This window comes from Buceros rhinoceros, unplaced genomic scaffold, assembly GCF_000710305.1.
Source record: "Buceros rhinoceros silvestris isolate BGI_N320 unplaced genomic scaffold, ASM71030v1 scaffold10142, whole genome shotgun sequence".
In the NCBI taxonomy this organism is placed as follows: domain Eukaryota; kingdom Metazoa; phylum Chordata; class Aves; order Bucerotiformes; family Bucerotidae; genus Buceros; species Buceros rhinoceros.
In genome coordinates, this window is record NW_010400704.1 from 25,217 (window position 1) to 50,032 (window position 24,816).

Consider the following 24,816-nt stretch of genomic DNA (forward strand, 5'->3'; position numbering starts at 1 on the left):
GTCTATCGTCTGGTTCCCAACTTAAAGGTAGTTTTAGCAGCAGTCAGTGACTGACACATTGGTAAAATCTTAAGCAGCAGCTCAAGCACAGAAGTGTGTAGCAGTAAGAAATCCAGTGACATTTTAGAAAGGGTAGCTCTGAAATCACCGCTGAATGCCAGTTCACAAGGCCAGTCAGACTTCTAAGTTAAAACACCCTCTGCTCCTGATGCCATTAAGCAAACACTCTAATTACAGTTATATAAAGGGAGAGACTGGCAATACAAAAAAATATAATCTCAAGAACGGGGCAACCTACAGTGTTCTGAAAACAGGATTCTGGAAAATTGAAGTGTGTGTGTGTGTTTTATTTCACATTGTAGGCTTTCACTTTTTATCTCTTTGAAATATATCTAGTTTTAAGTTAGTAAAGATCTAAACTAATAAACTGATATGTTCATTAAACAGATGTAATAAAAATTCAGACATTACACCACAGGACCCATCATTTAATTAGCCCAATAATAGAACAGTTAAAGTGATGCTGGCTCATGTGAGGATAAAATGCCTAGATAAAAGATGTCGTGGCTCTAAGGGAAAGTGTGGATTAGAGGAGAATTGAGAGCGAAGCAGGTGATGATTTAGTCTGAATCTGAGCTGTCTTGCTTGTTGGTGTGGTACTGGCTGACTGCTTCTTCCAAAGGAGCCATTGTACCATCCGGCCGCACTCCCATTGGTTTTATAAGCTCATCTCTGTAAGAGATTTTAAAAAAAGAATATATATTAGCATATGCACACATATCAATTCACATGTGTATAATACAGTCACATACAGTATATGCTTTAGTACATAATGAGCCTTTAGAAGGCAGTTATTTCTGCTAGAGCTTTCTGTTTTGAAGAGAGAGGAACAAAAAACCTTCCAAAATAGGTGGGAGGGGAAGAGCAGGACAGATAAAGACTTCATTCATGTAGGCCAATCCGACTTAGCCAATTAAAGACACCATGAAAAGTCAGTGCCTAACAGGCTCAAGGCAAGGAGCAGGTTCACTGTTTTAGATACACAAACTAGCTTTTCTTCTAAGAGTTCACTGACAGGCATTTCTTCCCGAATTTTCACCTGCCATTCTGGCCACTACAGGCACAGGCAATTAAAGCCATGATTTGATACATATTCATCTTGAAGGAAGTAACTCGGGTTATGAGGACAGACTCTGCCTACACGCCACTACAGGCCCAGGCAATTAAAGCCATGATTTGATACATATTCATCTTGAAGGAAGTAACTCGGGTTATGAGGACAGACTCTGCCTACACCACTGTAAGGGGTGTGTAAGTACTTGTTGATTCATTTAAAAAACCCTGACCGATTCTAATACTATTGCTTTTGTTTGTGGCAGTTTAATTACAGGATTGACAGCCATTTTAATCTCTTCAAAGCTCCAAAGGCCTCTCAGCGGCTAATCCAATTATATCTACTCCACAAGCGGCAGCCTCATCTAAGAGATGATTAATTATTGATTAAGCCAATCAAAAAGTATTAGCAAAGATTTATTTAATCCTTACTTTTTATCACCTCATTTATATGTGGATTATAGCAAAAGCTGTAAGGGCAAAGATAACATTTTGTTTTTTCTGCTGGAAAAAAAAAACAACAGAGAACACCTCTAAATATTCAGGAGTCACCTTAAATAAAGGAGCAAGGGCTTGATGTCAGTTTACCCCTTGCTTGAAAGGCAGCCCAGTAAAACCGCCAATTTGACACACATATACCACCCTCCCGAGCCACAGACAATAAAACTCCATTACTCAACGGGGAAGCAAAGGCATTTCACCAGCTCTGCCTGGTCTGCACTACTACCTTTGCTGAAAATAGGGACAAAAATTGCTTGTACACAGCCGGCGATCTAACCTTAACACAATCGTAGGAACAGCAAGAAAGGCAACATCTGACTTACATGGCATGTGTACGTTACGTGTTGTGCGGTCAAGCAGCAGTTAAATTAAGTCTCCAGGAGTCTTTTTTTTTTGCTCAGGAAGAGCAAAAAATATGCAGCTACTTGTACAAATGTGGCAATCAGACACTATGGTGATAAGCTCACAAATCCCACTGCCTGCGGGATTTCAAAACATGGAAAACTGGACCTGGAGAAACTGCTGAACTGTGGTTCAGTTAGCCAAGTCTGGGTGGGAAGCTGGGGCCAGGCAAGGAGGTTTCTAATGACCAAACTCGAAAAGCACAGGCCAGACTCTGCCTCTGTGTGTACATGTGTGTGTACGAGCAGGATGTATCTTCAAATTGACTGCAGATAGCTTGCCATACTTGAGGACTGACAGCAAGTCCTCTTCCTTCAGGCAATGCGATCTATAGTGTGCAGATTCTGCGCAAATGACAGCATTCTTACGTTTTCAAGTACCTGCAGGAGATGTTTGTGAGAAGAGATCAAAGGAATACTCAAAATCATATTCAAAAGGACTCAAAAACTGAAGACTGCAGATCTAGTGTCCAAACAGGACAGACCCTTGCCTGTCTGAAGTAGGGGTTTCCCAAAGGCAAAGCCAGGGTGATGTCAAGTTGTGCCTAACAGCAAAGACTTTTTTCACAGGAAGAACCCTATACATCTAAGCCCTTTTTAAGTTCTAAACTTTAAACATCATAATACAAAACAAGTGTCCATCAAAATCTGTAATCAATCTTGCAACAATTCTTCAGTGACACTTACTCAAGTTCAAGCCTCAGTAGTAATCTATTACACTTATTTCTGGAGAAGATTAACCTGAAGAGTAACTCCTTGCTCATACTATAAGTCCTAAATGTAAAAACAGAGCCATAAAGAATGAAGTCACCTTTGCTTGCCCTATAAGCTGAGATGATCCTAGATTTTTGTTTAAAAAACCACTATGCATACTCTCAGGTCACAAGGTTTAACACTGCAGTCAGAAGTTATAGAATCATATCACTTAACAGTCATGTACAATTTATTATTGGTAATAAAGAAATTACAATGGCTAATAAAGGATACAGAAACACTTTAAGAAAAAGGAAAGGGAAACATGGGAAAACAAGGTCCCAAGGTCTCCTTATGTGGGGACCTCCCTCTCCTCACATAAGGATACTTTAAAGATATTTGTAAATATTATCAAGAAGTCCTATTTCATCGCTTGCCAATTTTAAAGACATAGGTCTTTCTCTGCAACTTCCCTTTCTCATCCTGCTACACACACTCCAGAACTTGACACAAACTTCTTCTCTTCCATTGAGTCATCTGCAGAGACACCAAACACCGGATGCAACAGACAAGACGTATCCATGTGCACAAGTCCTGGTCTGTGGTTTTTGTGGGGGTCTTTGGAGGATAAATGCACCTAGTTTTGCATGACAATGTAATGCAAAGTCTGAGTCATTGATGTGTATTTGTATCTTTTTTTTGATGTTCAGAAGCCTGTTTCTCAGCTCGTTGTACTCATTTCAAAGTGCACCATCAGAACAGTATGAACAGAGGGATCTCAGCAGGCTGGATCGATGGAATGAGGCCAGCTGTATGAGGTTCAATAAGGCCAAGTGCCGGGTCCTGTACTTGGGCTATAACAACCCCCTGCACTGCAATGGTACAGGCTTGGGCAGGAGTGGCTGGAAAGATGCCCAGCAGGAAAGGACCTGGGGGTGTTTGTCAACAGCCAACTGAATATGAGCCAGCAGTGAGCCCAGGTGGCCAAGAAGGCCAACAGCATCCTGGCTTGGATCAGCACTAGTGTGGCCAGCAGGAGCAGGGAAGTAATTGTCCCTCTGGACTCTACACTGGTGAAGTCAATCTTGAGTACGTGTCCAGTTTTGGGCCCCTCACTACAAGAAGGACATTGAGGTGCTGGAGCGTGTCCAGAGAAGAGCAATGAAGCTGGTGAAGGGTCTGGAGAGCAAGTCTTATGAGGAGCAGCTGAAGGAACTGGGGTTGTTTAGCCTGGAGAAAAGGAGGCTCAGGGGAGACCTTACTCCTCTCTACAGCTACCTGAAAGGTAGACAGGTGGGGGTTGGTCTCTTCTCCCAAGTAAGAAGTGACAGGATGAGAGGAAATGCCTTAAGTTGCACCAGGGGAGATCTAGATTAGATATCAGGAAGAACTTCTTTACAGAGAGGGTTGTGAAGCATTGGAACAGGCTGCCCAGGGAGATGGTGGAGTCCTCATCCCTGGAGATGTTTAAGAGACCTGTAGATGTGGTGCTGAGGGACATGGTTTAGGGACTCTGGCCGTGACGCGTGCCCAGTTGGAGTTGATGATCTTAAAGGTCTCTTCCAGCCAGATGATTTTATGAAATGTGCTGTACTGCATTTGAGGTTCATTCCCAATGCATTTCCTCCTCTTTAGGCTTTAACTATGAGAAGCTGCATTCACATTTCATAGAATAACAAATATAATAACAAAAACTACCTTTCTGTTCTTGCATGAGCTTCCTGCTTTGCAAGTCCCTGAACAGGATGAAACATGGTTGTTAAAAGTTTGCTGTTCTCTCTGTATTAGGAGGCTGAACTCCATACATCCTTCCTCAGACAAAGGCTACCCAAGTAAAACTGAACTGTGTGAAGACAGAAATAACCTAGAAGTAGGAGGAGAAGCAGGGATCAGCCTGTTTTTTCCTAACCATAATCCAGTCCTAGAACTGTGTAAAAGGTGGCATCCTTTCACCGTCAAAGACTTGACTGCAAGCTCTGAACACCACACAAGCTTACTCCTGTTTTTCAAAGAGCAAAAATACAGAGTGCAACAAGGAGATGGAAAGGTCTGGTCTGCCTACAAAGCTAGCTTCGGATGTTTGGAAAAACTACCTGCTTAGTAACACAATTTTGGGTAGGATTGCAAGAGGCATCACTTAGCTAACTTCAGTACCACACAAGCGCCCTCAGAGCTGATCCTTACCTGTTATGACCAGTCTCAGCTCTGGCAGCTTCAGCAATTTGCCCATTTAGCACTGGCTGCTTAGAGACCTCAGCTGAGCTTTGACAACTTGGGCTAGCTGAGGATGTGCTTACTGCTTAAGGTGAGATACAAGGTGGCAAAGGAAGGCTACAAATAGCCTCAGAAGACACGTCACTGTCCAGCAACTAGATGTTTATGGTACATCTATAGGGCACAGGAGAGATTGCTTCAGCCCAGTAGGTGGCAGCGGGAACACTTCTGTGCCCATAAATATATATATGATGTGCCTATTTATACATATTTTAAACACCCTTATGTGACCTCCCATATTCTCAAATACACTTTCTTGCAACATCCATTTTTCCAGTGCAAACAAAGCATTCTATTCCGGTGTACTTAGAAACACACCGTAATTAAACAGTTGGTAAAATGCATTCTCTTCTTCCACTTCCAGATCTCCCAAGAGTCCTTTCAAATATATCTATACAAGTTCTAGCTTCCTACTTGCCATTTAGCTTGATAACGACTCAAAAATCATTCCTTTGCTTTGAAGGATAACTCTTTCTTGTCTGCTCTATGTGCTATAGGGCAGTATTGACACATGGAATTAATGATGGTGTCTGTAATGAAACAGCCATCATGTAAACACCAGTCTGCTCCTTTGATAAAATGGCATGTTGGGGACCTATTCACCTCCTTATAATTGAGTACTACATAATAGTTCCGATCCTTTCATGTAACATTATTTTGTTCAATGATTGGAAAGGGGAAAAAAAAAAAATCTACGTAACGTTGCCTTCTTCATTCATCCTGTGATTAATTTTCTGTTTTTAATGAGTACGGTTGCTTATTTAGACAGGTTCTCCTACATACTCGTTTTGTTGACTTCTGTTCAATGTACAACAAAACCCAAGCTGTGATAATTGGAGACCATTTGATCAGCAAAAGGATTCTTGCTATTAATACACGGTTGGCTTGGAAAAAGCATCCTGACATTTTAAATTAGTCAATTAATATAAAACTCTACCTATCGTTTATAATAGAAAAAATGTTCACATTTTTTCTAGACATTTTAATTAACAGAGTATTTCCAATAATCTATGGTATAAACAGACAGAATGTCATACAACACCGATTTAAGGTGGCTAACTTGATATTTTGCAAAAATGAAAGGTTGAGTTAAATCTTTTTGCAGATCTGGGGAGTTTTTCAAAGATGTGCATCACATATGGAGGACACTGATTTACAGTCACCAAACAATTCTCAATGAATCAACAAGGTGGTATCAACCCTTACTGCAGACAAAGGCCGTAGAGTTACTTCAGGGCCAAGTTCAGGCATACAGCAAACTACCTAAGCAACATCTACATCTCCCAAGAGCTGCGGCAACCAAGACTTTTCACCTCCATTTACATTTACAATTTATATATATTTTAACCTCATTCAGCCAAACTTGAGCAAAATATTAATGGCTATAAAACCATTTGTAGAACCCAAGTCTATGTTAAAATATTGGGGCCAAGGAAATGGGTTCACAAACAACATTCAGCATTTCTCCACACATTTTGGTAAGAAAAAAAAAAAGTAATTAATTTTAATTTAGCCTCATCGATGGTCAATTACCCCATGAACACTCCTAAACACCAATAACCTAATGGAATAGAAAAACTTCGGAAGTAAAAGCTGAAATGACCGAAAACATGGATCAGTTTTACACCACCTCAGAGCAGTTTCTTCAGACTCAATGCTGAAAATAAAGATAAACCTGGAGTGCAAAAATGCACTGGCATGTTTGGAACAAGGAGAAAATGCTGCTTTATTAAGTATAGTTTTGATAAACCTGTGCAAAGGGTACAGTGTAGACAGCAGTCATTAATGAAGGCTCTAACTTCTCAGCAAAGTAGTACTGTTTTGCAAATTTGTTTTCTGAGTTCAATCCATCATCAGGTGACTTTTAAAAAAATTATAAAGAGCCAATCAAAGCCCAATCTAGCCAAATCCAGAGGCAAGACTGGCCTGATTATCCTCACCAGTCAGGAAGAGAAGCAAGTTTGTCAGTCCTTCCACTTTTTTTTCCCCATACCTTTTTCCAGTAAAAGCATGCTAGCTCTTTAAAGCTCAGCTTCCATTATCAGGACAACACAAGTGTACTAGGCAAACCAGTTCTGCTGTACATCACACAAACTCACTCTAAGCTCTTGTTCAAGTTATACAAAGAAAATTACATAAACTCATTCAAATTAGAAAAAGAAGCTGTTTGCTCCCTGTCCAACTTCTTCCTCTCTTATAAGCAAAGTACTGACCAAACTGCAGCTGCTCAGTTTGTGGTGTATGTCCCCTCCTACGGTGACAACAACAAAGACCAGAAGCAGAAGAAAAACTGCAGCAGTCTGCCTCAAAGCAAGATTCAAAACCCAGAATCAGCTGAAGACTCCTATCAAAGCAACCTCCAGTTTACGTTTGTAGGTTTTAAACCAAGGAAAAAAAGGGCATTCTACTGGTAGATTTAAGTCTCTGAAAGCCCTCAGCACTGAAGGGCTTAAGCTGGAGGCAGAAGTGTTCAATTCCAAAACCATGGAGGGATTTCCACTATTATCAGCACATTACTAACTCTTTTTTCTTGTATACAAGACTAGCAGTTTCCAATTTTACTTAACATCTGCAAAACCCACAATTGCACTCAATCACATTCATTAAAAGTGCCCCACAGCCTTCCAAAACCAACTCTTACTTTCTTTTTCTTCCTGCCAGCATTCCCCCACCCCCACAATTTCAGTAAAAGAAAAAGGGCGAGAAGAACAGTCAAGTGATTTTATTCTCGTTATCACAGCACCTAAAGGGGTCACACCAACAACTCTGTCCCTCAGTAATCACTGAACTAAAAAACAAACAAACAACCCCCTTACAATAAAAATAGTCCCAGCCCTGAAGAGCCTGCAGACTAAGTACTATAGAAGAAAGTGCAGGTGGATGTAACCGACACAGAAAGCCCAAGGTAAAAGTAATGCTACTACTGGCCAAGAGGCTAAGTGGTGACACAGGGCACCAGCTGCTTAGTTATTGTTAGTCTGTAGCAAGCGACACAGCAGGTGTCTCCCATCCTCCTCACTAAAAAGGCTCTTACACTACAGTAACGCCATTTGGATGTTTTGTGTGACTGCTGTAGTGATAGCAACTGACTTGTCTTCAGTCTTAGTTTATCTCCGGTCTCAATCTTCCTTTTGGAAACCATTTTAGACTATTTAGTCATTTTATTGTGGCACCCTTAATGCCCAGCACCTTAATTCTCTCATTTACATAGCAATCATTCCATTTTACATAGTAGTTCAATTAAGATGACATGTACATTCCATTTTCTTCTCTTTATTAAGACTGTAACATACTACACTTTCCTTCCATGCAAATAATGTGAAAAAGTATCCACTGACAGTCTCAAATCAGTTGTTGCGAGATCCTTCCCTGCTTTCGCTCCTGCTTGTAATTCAGTCTTTGTCAGCAAATATGAAATCTGGAGTCTAACACATCTTTTGTTGTAGTCCTAATCTTTAATAGCGACATAAAAATACTTGGTTTGCTGAAATTTCTCTCAGTCTTTTTATTCGAGTATCTACAGACTCTCACAAAACACAAACATGTTTCTAGCTGCTGAGTTTTCCCATGTTTGAAGAATGACCCAGTTATATATTCACCTAAATACCCACAGCTCAGTTCCGTGGTAAATCAGTACTACATTAAGTGTTCCTCAGAAATGTAAAACTTTGCTTATGCAGAAAACAAACTACAATCACTCACTCCAATATGGCTACAAGCACGGGAGAAGAAAAACCAGAAATCTGGGCATACTGAATATCTGGGCATACATTCAGATCTGGGCATACTGAATCAAAGAGGGAAAAACCCCCTCAGCTAACGGCAGAGGTCTGTTCCCTTTCCATATATAGAATTTATAAAACAAAAATCAACCTTCTGTATGAATAACGTACAAATTTATATCACATGAAGTACCATTTTCTTTTATGGCATTATTTCAGTCATTTAGAACAAATTATAAAGGCTCATTTGTAATCCAGTCCGTACTTATTCTAATAAATGCACAATAATTTAACTGTAAATTCCCTTTTAATTGCTCCATTATATTGTTTCTGGTGACAACCATTTTTATAGTGTATTTGTTCTTCATGTTAGCAGCAGAACCACAGTTAGTGGTTACCATGAGATGCTGCTCATTGACTTGGGGAAAATGAGTACATTTGCCTTGGGCTTGGATTATGTTCCATACTTTAAAAGAAGAAATTATTTTCGTTATCAGCCTATCCATTTAGGATGCAGGTCCTCTCACCACCACATATTCCTGATCCTGTGAAGAAGTCAATTATAGCACAATTTTGAAGCACTAGTCCTCAGTAAAGAGCCAGAATGTGAGCTGCCTCCCTTAAAAGCAGCTATAATACAATACCTGGAAAGTTTATCAAACATGTTGACAAGCTTCATAGCTTCATATTCTTTTTGTTCTTCTGTCATTTCATCCATCAGATTGGGCATTGGTTCCTCTAAGTGACCGGTGATAAGGTTAATGCTGGAGGTGGAAAAACAATACAGTTTACATTTCTATAGAAATACGTAAATTTTCTATCTTTTTGAGGAACACACTACCAGAAACCACAAAGACTAAAATTGTCTGAACCGCACACGAAGGTTTTTACTTTAAATAGTCAACCTTCATATTTATACCTTTTTTGTAGCCTCTCATGAATTGTGAGATTAACTTGTTAATTCACTGTATTAATTTATTGTTCGCTACTCAGAAATACACAGTCCTCTAGTCCTTGTTATGTTATACATAAGCAAAGTAGTTTGAAAGCAGGGGATTAATGATGGTCATAATGACAATCTCATTAGTAATAACAACATAGATGGGGAACTGACAAAAGAGCAAGGAAGAAAAAAATCCTGAAGTGCAGAAATAAAAATAAACCTGTTTTAGTGTTTGTTTCTTAGCACAGAAACAATTCCTGTAACTTCTCATACATTTAATCCGGTCTTTCGCTTGTGTTCCTTAGTAAGAATTTTTCACTAAGCCACACAGCCCCATCATATACCTAGTCAAGTCTGTGTAATTCAAGGAAAATGGTGTATAGCGCAAAAATAATGTTTCAGATGCCCACTGTGAGTTATTTCAGAACTTACTTAAAAAGGCATCAAATCATAGATTTTTCAGTTTACATGTTACATCTAACACCAAATCAACAACAATTAATACAAATCCACAGGCGGAATTGCTGTATGATCACCGAATCCTTCAAACACACACACTGGATTTCTGATGCATGAGTTCTACAGAAGTTATTTTGCTCCTCCCATATTTATCTATGTGACCTACTCAATTCTTTAGGAAAATTTTAGTACCAGGCAATCTGGCTCAATTCACTCAATCTACTGGTTTGTGACTTTTTTTACAACATCGCACTTAAAACCTTAAGCCACATTTGACTCCTTTAGTTAATCTGTTACAACATATACCCCACAAACAATAGTTAGGACTTTGGCAATCTCATGCAAGTTCCTGGAAAATCTGGGGCAAAAGCCATTCTTGCGAAGTTTGTTACTATAATTTTCTTCTAAAATTGGCTTGAAAGTCTCTCTTCACACTTGAATTTTAAATATTTATTCAGACTGAAGTTAAATCATTCTCATTGTGATTGGTTTTTTTCCTGGCGCCATCTGACTATATGATGGTCACAATTAGAGGCTCGTTTCGAAATAATGAGATGAAGAAGTCAACAGGTTAATAGAGTTTATATAGTTAATATAAGCACACGTAATTCCAAAACTGGCTTCTCTGGAAAAGGTGAATCAGAAAAACCGTGTAAAAACATTGCTACTGGATACGCAGAACCGAAAGCAATACTATACTTTGGCTTTGCAGATTTGTATTCTTCTGTATCTGTATCTTCATCATCTGAGTACCAGTGATCTCCTCTTCCTCCTGCTAACAGGCCCCTTGCTGCTAGCAATCCTGCCGCATTTCCATAGCCTGTGTATTTTAACAAGCTGTCAACTGCAAAGAGCAGTACAAAAATTATTCAGGTATAATCAGCTACGAAACAAAAAACAGTAAAGAGCAACGAGAGTTGAGGTTACAGCAAGAGGCAAATATACTAATTACAGTAAGACCTTATACAAAAGGGAGAAGTAATTTTTACCTCTTTCTTTACAAAGAACAAAAAGAAATTCTGCTGCGATTTGCTTTACTCCAAGGTCAACATGTGTCATAAGGCGCACAAGCTTGTTCCTCACGGTTGTGCCAACTTCTGGACGATTTGATACATCTCTTAATGGAGGCAGTACCTGGCGGCACAAAAAGAGTAACACCAGCAGGGAATGAATGGCAATACCTACCCGATTCTTGCAGAAACAAACACAGTCAACAGAACAAGCAAATACTGGAAGCTCTGCTCCTTCAAAAAAAGGAATAAAATCAACCCAGCTATGCTTACATGCACTAGTAATGACTCTGGCTTCTGAACATATTCAGGCCTTCTGGTCTGCCATCCTGGGCAGAAGAGTACTCAGTCCCAAATGCAGACTTAAAAAAAAAAGACAACTATTAGGAGTTTAAGAGCACAAATGAGGGTGCCAAAATAGTTGGCCAACAGGCAAGCAGTAGCATTGTGTTCTTTGTTTCTTATGATAAGAATATCTAACAACAATATCTTATGGTATGTTTCTCAGATATCTGGTAAAAGCATTAAAAACACCAGCTTAAGGAAACTTACAGTAATAAGATGGTATTAATTTAGAGAGAACAATGAATATACTTATAATGAAAAAGCAGGAAAATCAAGTCACATTGCAAGTTCTACTGCTATAAATTTCAAAAATTGGCTCTACACATATACAGGAAATACATGCTGCTCCCGGAAAACGTTATTTAAAAGCTGAAGCTAAATTTCAAAAGTATTTTTGAGAAAACACTATTTAGCATTTCCTCAAACACACTATTTTCTCATTAAATTTCATTAATATTGTTAACTTCAACACTCAAGAAAGGCAGGAGGCACCTGAAATATGGCTGGCTCTGCAATCCAACTTCTACCTCCTTGTGCACATGCCTGCAGACTCAAAACCTACTTTTTTTTTTTACAGTAGATGATATGATCTGCAAACAAATCTGGGCCATAACATGAAATATTATGAAGACTCCTACAAGAATTACAGATCTGCAATCTTTTACTAGAGAATGAAACCAAAGATGTCACTAATTGTCACAAGAAATCACAGGTCCTTTGTTTTCTACATGTCTAATGTAAAAATGTCATGTTCTGTGCAAAATTACTGCACAATTACTACTGAAATTGGACTTGCGGGGAACCAATACTTAAATGAACGCTACAGTATTGACTATTTTGAAAAAAACAGACACCTTTTTCAAGCTATGTATCCAAACAATTAGCAAAACCATTTTACCTTATCCCTGCTTACTTTGCCCAATGGGGAGAGTACCACGACTGCCATTTCAGAGAGTGTTGTAACAATGAATTAATGTTTTTAGAATACTCTGATACTAATACAGTGATGAGTGCCATAGAACCGTCCATGAGGAAATTAATCATTCTGTCGTCAGATCAGAATTTGAATAGTGCACAATAAATGAAGCCTAAGGCCAATGCTTAACAATGAGGGTAATTCAAAATATCAAACATCCAGACATGCAGTTAGCATGGCACTATACAAGGCAGTGGTTCGAGACACCACACAATTATACCCTGACATCCAGACACTGAGATGTTGTAAAAACATGCAGACAACTTCATTTTCTAACTTGTGAATGTTTGGCTATGCAACTTTTTTTTTTTTTTTTTTTTTTTTTTTTTTTTTTTTTTTTTTTTTTTTTTTTTTTTTTTTTTTTTACTTAACAGATCAGAACAGTATCCTAGGAAAGAACAGGCGTGAACAAAACCAATAAACACCATGAACAAGTTTCTTAAATTCCTCAGGAACACTTCTGTGATATAGATAAGGAAGAAGAAAACATCTGCAAAATACACTCTTTTTCATTAGAAACTCCATTTATGAATTCAGGCACAGCTTTGATCACGGAGCATCTAAGATAAAACCCAAAAATCACTGCAGCGTAGGAAAAGAACATTTCTCAGATGGTTTCAGCTGTCTCTCCTTTGCTCATCTTGTAACTTCTCTCCACTTGACTTCAGGAAAAGCAGCAAAACAAATAGAAAACACCACACTCAACCACCAAGCCATAGAGATCCTTTAGGTCTTTAACCATGGCTTGGAAATCTTGTTTCCTGTAAAAAGCCTACCCACAGTCTGTACTGTATTAAACAGTTCTTTTAAGAGACAAAGTGATGAAGTGTGCCTCTGTTTAGGGACGGAGTTTTACTCTGACAGAACAGCTGATACACACTGGTACACAAGTTTCAGTTCCAATGACTCCTGCCTGCTGAGACCAAACTAAAGCTCGAGCAGAACCATCCAAACGGCTTTGCAAAGTTTTATCAACTGCACTAAAAAATTTATTGATTTGCTGGATGTAAGGGGACAGACCTCACCTCCATGGTGGCCCAGATTAACACAGCTTTACAATAGCCCTGATGTTATTTATCAGCTCTACAAAATGTTTCATGGAACGTAACCCATAATATCTATTGATTTACATGACTGAAACATTATTTCTATAGTTGACTGACTAGTTGTCAGAGACCTAACAGAAAAAAATACTGCAGAGAACTTTGTGGGTAACTTAACGTGAAACCATTCAGACTTTTAAATACCAGTGTCTTAAACTGATGTACAAACCTCAAAAAGTTTATCATTAGCTCATAGTCAAATTTTGATGAATATTTTACTTACCTGAGCTTTGATAAACTTCCTGATATTCCTATGAGTTCGGCAGCATTTAGTTAATAAACTGAGAACTGGAGTCAGACCTTCTCTGTAGCTGCTTCCCTGAAATTAAACCAAATATAAATAAAATATTTTTAAGAGCAAATTTTCCTGTTCAAATCCTAGAAACCCTTCAGTGAAGTCCTATATGACAGCCGAAACCTGAACTTTACATAAATATAAACAAAGAGTCAAATGTTCATCCTCACACACACACAAGTACGCTTCAGATATTCACAGGAATTTGGTCTCAAGTTTTGAGGTGTTTCACAATCTAGAAGGAAGGACACACATATTTGTAGTAAATACTGTCTGAAAGGTTTGTAAGCAGCTTCACATATGCACAGTTTTGCTTTAATGAAAGAGGCCCCTTTTGTGAAGAGTCTTTGTAGCCCATACCTTGTCTATTCTCTTCTCCATAAAATCCAGTAAAACTTGAACTGCTCTCATATTCATACCATTGTATTTTATATCTGTTTCCTCTTGGGATGATGGACTAATAAGAACATCCAAGCAAGACACGGGAACATTACTTAAGAGGTTGACTGCATTGCTGAAACAGATTTTTAAAATTCATTATTCATTTGGAAGAAAGAATTAAAAACAGACTACAACTCATCATAAACTGTACAACTGCAACCAAAGAGAGGCCCTGCAACCCAAACAATGCTTTATTTTGTGCTCTCAGATTTAAAGAAGGTGGCATGCATTATCGCCCGAGTGGTGGCTCTTGGCACAAACAAGGAGAAAGACAGATCAAGCTCCAGAAGCTACACTGCAGCAGTGCAGTATCCCATCCCCCAGGTAAGGCTCGGCTTCCAGCAGTGTGCTACAGCAGCTGATCTTGCAGGACAGCAGGGGGAACTCTCACACTGATTTGCAGTGGTCAGAGTTTTTTCCTCCTTGAAACTTAAAACATTGTACAACACATCTATATTACCATCATTAAAGTGGCAAAGTACACCACAGAAAACACTTCCTCCTCCTGAAACAGCAGGGCATGGTAGCGATTTCTCAGGTCCCCTGAAATATTTTCACTTTTAGCTTGTCAAGTATATGAAATACAGAACGCTTTTAACACATCAAAAAAAATATTCAGGTTTATTTACCAAGCACTAAGTTTCAGTAACTGGCAGTCTTTGCATTTTACGAAGCACAAAGAGGAGCGCTTCCCAAATATCCATAAAGTGATTTAAATTAGACCACAAGGTCCCTTCCTCCTCTTTAACGGAGGGAAATGGAACTTATTTTGCAAGTGGCTCTTATAGGGTACACATCCCTTGAGTTTGCTATCTATGCTGTTCTGATCACAGACTTGCGTTCGTACTCTTCCTGAGCACGGGGCTAAATTACACAGATGCTGCACAAATTAGAGTTCGGACATTACTTACTTGCTGATGCCCAACTAAACTTATAAATTGATATATTTAGAAATACTACACAACTATTTAGACTTACATATGCATACCTCAGAGCTGTCAATGACACTATGAGCACTGATGTTTCAAGGATTGGCAAAGCATTCCAAGAACAGAGAAAACTCTTCAAACTTCATTTAAACACTTTTAGTAACATCTACTTCGAAGCTGGCCTTTTTCTAATATTAATACAACTCTAACAGAAAATTAGTAAAAGAGAAAGCAGATAATGGCAGTAAAACATAACAGGATTTCTAACAAATGTGCTGAATCTGGTCCAGTCAGACTGGGTGGTGCTTCCACATTGTGCCATTTCCTTTTCACTCTTTTAGCAATTGAAATTCAGACAACTTCGACTTTTTGGAAGGCTTGTTCTCTTTGTTTTGTTTCAAATTCCTGTTTAAGATATGTCTTTTAGATCACGGAAGTTATTCCTCTCCAGTAATTCAGGAATAGTCAGAAACAAAACTGACTGAAATTCGACAAATATTTGGTGGCTTCAGGCCGTTCATCAAAAGTTCTCTTTTTACCAGTTTCTTATTAAACAACCAAGTTCCCAAACACCTACAAAATTAATTTTCTGGATCACTGTGTCTGAGCTATTCTTTTCAATAAATGAAGCCCGGCTTTCTGATCTTTGTCACTCCACTGACAGTTTTATTTGTGGTAGAGGAGTGTATGAAATTCTCCAGCTACCAGGAAGTCAGTGACTATGCACAGATCTGCACAATAGTGTTTGCATTCCTACTCCAGGGGGTAGAAATACTGCGTATATTACTCTCCTCTTTTCGGCTTCCTAGAGATCATTAATCACTGGGACATGACATACACCCACTCATGCTCCCAGCCCCCTCATGATATGCAAATTCAGAAGCAAAGGCCTATTTAGAGCTGCTGAATGCCATGATTAAAACCTTGTTAGTGGACAAAAATGGGACTCACTCCAATACGTGGTGCTTTAAGCTGTTCATAGTTGATCGTTCAGTAATGACACAACAGAACCACAAGAATGACAACAATAACAGGTACTAAATTAGTTAGGATATTTTATAGGTAATTTCTGCTTATTTATTAGAAATAGAGTCACACTGACAATCAGCACATCACAGGTCAGGGCACATATCCAACACCTGACGCTCACATAAAAGAAATCCTCAACTTGTACATTCAGAGCACAAGCATTTATACAGTGTGCTTTAACAAGCTGCTCGAACTCTTCATTTAAGCATCTCGCTTTCTGCAGATTTACAAATTTAGAGAAGTGATCAGCAATTCTAAGAAATATATTTATGCCTCCCTGATGCTTCATAAAGTTTACTCTGCATTCAACACAGATCATATTTTATTCCATTTTAAATATTTTCCTAATTGCCTTACTGATAGGCTCCAGGTGGAAAGACCAGGAAGAAGTTTGCTCTTTGACTCACACCTCATCTCTAGCAATAAAGACTGCACAGCCAATGTCCAGCATACTGAACACCCCAAACGACAACACAGCCTCATTTTTTTTTTTAGCTCTGCTATGTTAGCTATAGACTGCTAACACAAGTTTACTAATTCATTATTAAAGTTCCTATCAGGAATTAAAAGTTTTGCTTGACCAAATACACCAAGTAAAGCCCTATGATTGAGACCCCTGATCCCTCTGAGGATTTGCAAGGGCATTACTTCTGACTATACCTTTTCTATTCCAGAGCTGCCTTGTGATGAATAATCTTGGTGGAAAAGTGTATTGAGCTATTCCACTGTTATTGTATCCTGTAGCATTCAAAGGCAAAACTCAGGTTCCGCAAAAGGGATGAAATATTTTAATTACAAAAGGCAAAACTTGGGTATGCTCTTCTAAACTCTGCCTCCTCAAGTACATTGAATACTACAAGCAGCAGTACTACACTTGCATTCTTTCTTCTATGAACTTGAGCTAAACAAGCTAGCTACAGTTAGCTAACAGAGGGAGAAAGTTGTTTTCCCAGCGTAACAGAAAGACTGATGCAGTGCTATGCTGAGTCTGAGGGAGTAGGGAAAACAACTGAAGTGACACAAGGCTGTGATAACCATCCTCATCCTTGTTCTGCTTCCCCCTCTCAGAAGCATGGAGAATCCTTGCCTTGACTTGGTGTCTCCATAAGGTGCATGTGGACAGCATCTCCACACAAAATATTCCTTCTGACCGAAAAGCAAGGACAGAAATCACACCAACACTACATACTCTTCTACAGCTGTCTAATTCTACATGCAAACCCCTTTCTGGATCTCATCTGTCAGTGTCTGCAAAAGCTAAAACCGAAAGGACCTGCATAACAGGCATCCTTCTGCAGCAGCACAAGAAAATTACGATTTTACAGGGTGCTGCATTTTACAGTGTAATCAGATTCCTGGACAAGGAAAGTGTTTTCACGGGAAGTGCATGGTAATAGAATATAACGGATATAGGTAATAGAATATAAGAGCTGTACAGTAATTCACCAGAATATCAGGCAGTCTTGCTGACTACATACAATCTTAAATGCTAAAGGCCAAACTCTCTCTTCTCATAGTTGTTGAATTTACCCAAATCTCTTCAATTTCCCCAGCAGTGGGGAACTTACTCCTACCATTACAGCAGGAGGAAAGCGCAAAACACCCACCATAAGCAGCAGCAAAGAGAAAACACTGACTGCCTTTTAGGACCCACTCAATGCTAACGTTAGTCATGGCAACAACTGCAGCAGTATCCAAAATTATTCCAAACTAGTCTGCACCAACTGAGAAGGGCTCTGATCTAGGATTTTAGCGTTCACCTAATAAGACTGTAAGTCTCTAAGAGCCTTCCAAGATTTTAATCAAGTTCATTTAACACTTTCAAGATTGCTGGGTGTGAAAAGCTATATTCTTCTTCCTGGAGTCGGCTGGTTCAGAGGAAGATCTACAACAGATCCTACACTTAGATATACAGACACCTCTGAAGAAGAAAATGGCAACACTAACATTCATTGCTGACAGGTAACAGGGGATAGTGCTTGAAGCTACTGTACTGTCAGACCCTGTGAACAGCTGACCTACTTGGATAAAAATAAGGGCGGGAAAAAAACAAACCAAAAACCACAACAGTACCACTGAACGGAAAACCACCACCTCACTAAAAATACTCCGCATTTTGATGGAATTATTGGCTACAAATTGATAACAGTTTGGTGCAGGACTGAGAAGAAAAAAAAACCCAACGCATCTAAAATTGTAAGACAATTCACTCATCTTTGAAAAAATATAAACACCATTAGAAGGGAACTGATATTTTTACTTTTAATAAAGCAGCCTAGAACTATTGGAGATAAAGTATCTATCAACTTGTTACTTCCATACCAATCCATCAGAATTGCAAAAGTTACATACAAAGACCTCAGAATAAAGTTTTTCCATCCACTTCTGTGCAAAACAACAGAAACTGCATTCCACTTCAATTTCCACTACCCCTAGAACTTCCATATGTATTTTCATCAATTAAATACACACACACACACACACAAAAGATTTCAAAAAGGTCAGCTTCATTATTATTGATCAAAAATAAAAATCTTGCCAGCCACTTTCTCTCTGGAACAGTGGATGTACTTAAACAGTATTTCAGACAACTTTCATCAGAAAGATTAGTAATATTTTACTCAAAATTAACAATTTTCTTTGTTTCCCAGATTTTCACTTCAGATTTTATGCAAAGTAATTTTTTTCCTATTTTTAAAAAAATAAGTAATCTCTTAAAATAGATTGGTTCTGCAATTCTACCAACCTGTGCAACTCTTCAGTTTTGTCTTCAGTAGGGCCCGTGGTTAATAAGCAGTGTCGAAGGATGGCAGCCATGTAACGAAATTGATGAGATTCATTCTATATAAATATAAATTATGAAGATATTTTTTCATTTTGAAGATTGCAAGTGGGGGTTTCAGGTCACTAGAATAATAAAAATTAAAGATGGAAAATACCTATTAGATCATAACATCCATCCCTATCAATTAAAGGACTGTACTGCAGAGTTCACCGAATGCTTAATGCAACATAACTGTCTATGCTGGCCTTTCCACTAGGCCCGGTAAGAGGCACTGGGAACTTTTTCCCAGTTAAATGAGCCGTCACTACCAGAAAACCTCATTACAAGCATTTGCTCAACATCATATCACTATTCCTAAAATATCACTACTATCTTCCTTCCTCCTTACACCTGTCCTCCTCCTCATCCATTTAGACTACCTATGTTCTTCATTTAATTTGCCGCCTCCTCATTTAGACCTTTTGCTGCTGACAGTTTCATTCCCCCACGCAGTCTGTTCCTTTTTCTAATTCACTTGCTTCTGGTCCCTTGATACCTTGTCTCCATTTCATTAATAACTTCCCTACTCTCAGCATCTTTATTTGCCCTACTTTGGCTCTCTCCAAGCAATTCTGCCTTCCAATCTCCCATCAGACAGCAGCCACACAAAAGTACACCAGTAACTGCAATCATTTAACTGTGGTTATCATTGTCCTCCTCCGTTTTCATTAGCTCTTCTTGGCATCCATCACATGTTCTGGCGTGTTTGACCTAGCACAAAGCACCCCAATGCATCTTCCGTAACTTCGGCGTCCAAATCCGCCAACAGTACCACCTGTGGCTCTTGTCTGGCTTCGCTGCTGTGAAACCATCTCCAGTCATCACATACTGATGTTTCAAATTAATCTTTCCCCCTTAAGGATGGATCCCATTTAGTTTCCTACCCACATGCCTAACCTCTCTGCTCTCCTTCTGTTTTCCATCTCATGTGCTCTTTGTAATCTCTTCAAATTCTGCAGCTTCAGCCCATTTGATTAACATGATGTTTACTCTTCTTACAGATCAACAATATTTCCACGAGGATACTTGTTAAGCAGAATGTCACCTAACATATCTGGCTAACAGTTTACAACTACTAATGAGCTCTTTAATTTAAGGATTCCTTGCTTTTAGGAACTTTCAGCAAAGAGTTACTACCTAAGCTTTATCTCAAAACACAAAATAAGCTTCTCCCAACCAACAATGTCTTAAACTCTCATGCAAAGAAAAAAAACACATTACTAACACCAGAATTTCCTCCAATCCGAAGGAAATTTTCCTGACAGCTGCATGCTTGGGCTCTTTAGGAAGAAGTTTTGTGGGACAAAACCTACCGCATTCCACTGAGTGGCCCTATGAAGCCTCATCAGGTAATGCCACAACTGTGTGCCATCCCCCTCCCACCTTTCTACAGTAAACTGGGCTTTTCATCTCTCAAGTTGCCCAGTACTCTGTAAGAATATATCAACTTCAAGATCCAGATATCAAGAGTTTACTTCAAGAGACGAACATGTAATATAGCTTCATTTTCCAGCTTAACACCTGCCATTATTTCATCCACACAGAAGAACCTGATCACAAAGATGATACTTCTCAAACTCTGAACTAGCAAACACATTCACATAGCTGTGCTACATGTTTGACTTTGAGTAATTTTTCTCCACTCAAGTTTCTACCTCCAAATCAATCACTTGCCTATACAAAGAACTTTCTCTGGAATATTTATTTATAATAAAGGTCTAAAAAATTTAAAAAAAAAAAAGTTCCTCTGTTTACATTGCCTTGAAATTCAAAGATTAGCTGCTTTGATTCTTAAATTCTTTGATTCTTAAAGCAAAGAATAAGCTTCAGACTTTTCTCAAGTTTTACATTCCTTAACGTTACAATTAATGTCTTATTTGCTTTTTAGTCCAACGCACTAAAGAGAACAATTATTTGTCAATTTTAACTACTGCAAAAGTCTGCTTAGCTTTATATGCTGCATATTTACAATGCCCAGTGAAAAGTTAACACCACCATATGGACTAAAAAGAAAGATTCCTTATATAATTCTACTACTGAAATACAGACTTAGGTTATTAAAAAAAAGTTATCCTTATTGTTTCTGTTTATAAATTTAGGGGTGCAACACATAGGAAGCATATTTGTCTAAGAAAAAAAAGATAGATCTAGTGTTATAATAAAAAAACCCAAGATAAATCTTGTTCATAACAATGAAAGTGCATTTGATTCTCATACTTGACCTCATCTTAAAAGATCATGCTCAAGTCCAAAGCTGGTGTTGGGAGGATGGGAGATAAAGATATTAAAAAGAGTATCACTTTCTCTTCAGTGTTATTTGTTATAATTAGAGTTGATGTGCTTACCATCATGCCCAGAAAAACTGAGGAAAACCAGGGAGACTTTTCAGCACTAATTATTACCCTATTGCTATAGTTCACACTCTCCAGAGATGTAGCCATCTGACACACTGATATTAAAAGTTTTTCCAAGCCACCTAATTATTAGCGAACGGCATTTATTTTCTTTTGGAAATGGAGACTCATGAAAGAGTCATCTTTGCATTTTTGTATATGAAAACTTAAGAGTTCTAACTTGCATTGTATAATCCAAGCTCTTCTCCCATTACACACAAAAACTGCATGGATTAGATTTTCTGCCTAAGTGGTAAGAACAAAGAAATTGTTTTGGTATTCAAGGCAGTAAGCATTACAGACTCAACATCTCTTGAAAGCCCAAGATGATCAGTACAGACAATCAGAATTCAGCCTTAGTGCTATTTTGAAAAACACAATCATATTACAGCAGCAAAAGTCAAGTATCAAAATTCTTGCTCTGGGGCTTGGCCAACCACTGCCTTTTTTGTATCCACCTGCTGGCTGTGGCTCTGCTCTTGCAGGCTAAACGAAACCAATTTAAAAAACACTTTGGCTAAGCCTTACCTCACTATGGACATTCCAGCTGTCAAGTGTTACATTAAAAAGAGCCTTTAGTGCCTCAATTGCACAATCTGTCTCTCGCAAAGATAGAGGAGGCCTGTCATGATCTTCCGCTGCTTTATATTCTTCTGTCCATCTTACACTCAGGGAACTTTCCAAAGCCCGAGTCAAAATTTGCACCCCTTGTAGTTCCTGACGTAACTGTGATCTAATATCTGTGTGCAGAAGTGACAAGAGGAAGAGGAGACGCAAATCAAAGCATTTAATGTCATCAGTGCACTGTTGGTCCTTGCATTTTTCCAGAAGATTGCAGAGCATAGCTGCAAGGTTCAGTTCCAAACTGAGCTTCTGTGCAACAGCACTATTAAAAATTATGTTACAGAGGCATTTTAAAGCTTCTACAATAACGGGAAATTCAGACGGTGTCTCCAAAGGACCTTCCACAGTGTCCAGCTTTGCTAGCCTCATAAGGATCTGCATGTTCCTCTTCGTGGTTACAGGCACTAAAACCTTCTTGTCTCTGGATAGAATTCGGAGGGCCTCCAGGCAGGCAACTTGGCATGAAGTTTTTGTGTCTTTTTCAAGGATGTTTAGAATTTCCTCACACAGTTTCTATGCAAACACAAACAAACAAAAAAGGAACAGTTTTAGCATCAAAATATTGTGGCAATAGGAAACTACTTCTCCTAAACTTCCATATAACTTTTGAGTTTTCAGCTACCTTGGCTTGAGAAATCAGGTCCTCAGTATTAGCTCTTCAGGTTACAAACTATTGGAAAAGACCCCCAAAAGATCATCAAAAACAGTTTTCCTCATGGATACAAACCAAATACATCAATGCTGGCAAAAAGCATTAAGCCAAAAGGGCAGATGCTATTGACCACTGCCAGTTACAAAGTTTTCTTCGTATCAGAACTGAAAACCTGAGTAGCCAGAGTCACAAGGCTATGGAGAAGTGAAAGGTTTTAAAAAGACATCAAAGTATTAGAGCCACACCTACACTACCTGTAAAATTATAAATTGAGGTTGTTTCAGTCAGGAGGTGGGGAGAAAGGAAACCAAACCAAAATAAGAGCTGCTCAACATACAAGTATTAGTACTCCATGCTTGTTAACAGCCGTAATTTGTGTTGCCACTTCAACCTAACCTACGGCTTCTCGCACCTTTAAGTGAGATTCTTAGACATGTTACCTCTGACATAGAAACATAATGCAGTTTTATTGGAAGACTTCGGCTGCACCAGTTTTATCAAACCAGCAAAACTGCTGCTTTGTTAACACAGATTGTTCCTGAAGTCAAAATAATTCACCAATACTTTATACCAGCGTGACTGCAGGGGTAAACATTAATAATACAAATGCCACGTGAGAAAATACAACATTCCAGGAACCTGCAGGTCAGAGCAGTAACATCTGAATTACAGAAAAATCACCTTTTATAAGACAGAAACAGACAATCAGATGATCAATCAAAAGGAAGAAAGGACAGGACAGAAGAGATTGCTTGATGGGGGAGGACTCTGTAGGATTTTCATGCCTTAAGCTCAGGGTAACACTACTACTCATGGGTACCGGAGCCAGAAGTATAGTTACAAAGAACTTCCCAGGTAACCGGCAATACAAACTGCATTGTATTTCACTGGACACAGATCCTCCCCTCTCCTTACTCCTCAAGCTTTGCATCTTGACCACTGTCACAAATAAATTACCAAAGAAGCCAGAGTAGCAACTGAGTTGAATAGCCCTAGTGCATAAGTCTGCTTAGGACCAGAGATTCATACAGTGGTCTCAGTCAATAAGTGACAAAAAAAAAAAAAAGGCACAGGAATACCAGTAAAATAAAAAATAGTTCTTTGGGAATGGTCTCTAGAACTGCACTTTTCACCACCACAACAAGAAAAAGGCAGGGAACACAGCAGCACATCACCCTAACTCAAAGTTCAAAACAAAAGTTCCACTTGGGACATCCAAGCAAGTTTTGTTTCTGGGATCACGTACAATTAAAGCCAAACTAATTAAAAAAAGGTTAAGTCTAAAGCAAATCTAGAACAGACACTCCAGAAGAATAAGGGAGAAAATAACGCAAGTCTTCAACAATGTTAAAAGACAATCTGTAAACAATGTCAGACAGTAGGAACTCACAATATGATTTCTAGAATGCTTGTCCTGGGGTGAAGCCCACCCAAAAGCACCACCCAGACAACCAAGACCATGACTACTTCACAGCCCTGACTAGATTAATCCAGTAGGAGGTAGAAAACAAGGAGTGAGCTCCACCGTTTACTATCACACAGGCAACATGAACATCTTTATCAGAATATTATAGACTCTGCAACAGTATATACAGGCACATAGAGACTTGGTGTGAGAATTTCATAGACAAGCACCTGGATGAAGAATACTCAAGTACAGATTTTTCAGAATTCTTCAACATTAACCTAAAGCTGCTCCCATAGATCTGTATAACCCCTTGACTTGAACATAGTATACTAGACATCCACTAAACATTTCTGAAGGTGGCATCTTTGAAGTGTATCTTAAAAAATGCCTAGGAAACAAAAAATTACCAGTCTAGATCCACAGTCAAATTACCTGGTCACAGCTCAACTTCTTACAAGAATTTTATTTCTATTGTTAAGAGAGTTTTCTATACAATTAACTTCGCTTTGCAAGCTAAAGCAGCAGTTAGACTTAGCAGTTATGGTCTTCCTTGTTGACATCAGCTGTTACAAGATGGTCTCCAATAATTTACCCAAATTCAAAAGTTGGTTCTTCAGCTGGACTCTCCCTCTCTTCAGGAACTGTGTAGCAGAACCGTAACAACACCACAAGAAGCCAGGT

The 24,816-nt window shown here is 38.8% G+C and overlaps 1 protein-coding gene across 1 annotated transcript in view; it reads right to left on the reverse strand.

The window, feature by feature from the left end:
• Positions 1 to 419: 419 nt before the first annotated feature.
• Positions 420 to 24,816, reverse strand: part of RIC8B (RIC8 guanine nucleotide exchange factor B) — a gene marked incomplete at its 5' end in the record, with an annotated part of 32,307 nt that continues 7,910 nt past the window's right edge. The window contains 8 exons of the mRNA XM_010131982.1: positions 420 to 732; positions 9,349 to 9,468; positions 10,806 to 10,950; positions 11,096 to 11,240; positions 13,764 to 13,859; positions 14,196 to 14,349; positions 18,981 to 19,075; positions 21,980 to 22,588. Of these exons, the coding sequence (XP_010130284.1) occupies positions 621 to 732; positions 9,349 to 9,468; positions 10,806 to 10,950; positions 11,096 to 11,240; positions 13,764 to 13,859; positions 14,196 to 14,349; positions 18,981 to 19,075; positions 21,980 to 22,588 (1,476 nt within the window). The remainder of the gene's footprint in view (positions 733 to 9,348; positions 9,469 to 10,805; positions 10,951 to 11,095; positions 11,241 to 13,763; positions 13,860 to 14,195; positions 14,350 to 18,980; positions 19,076 to 21,979; positions 22,589 to 24,816) is intronic.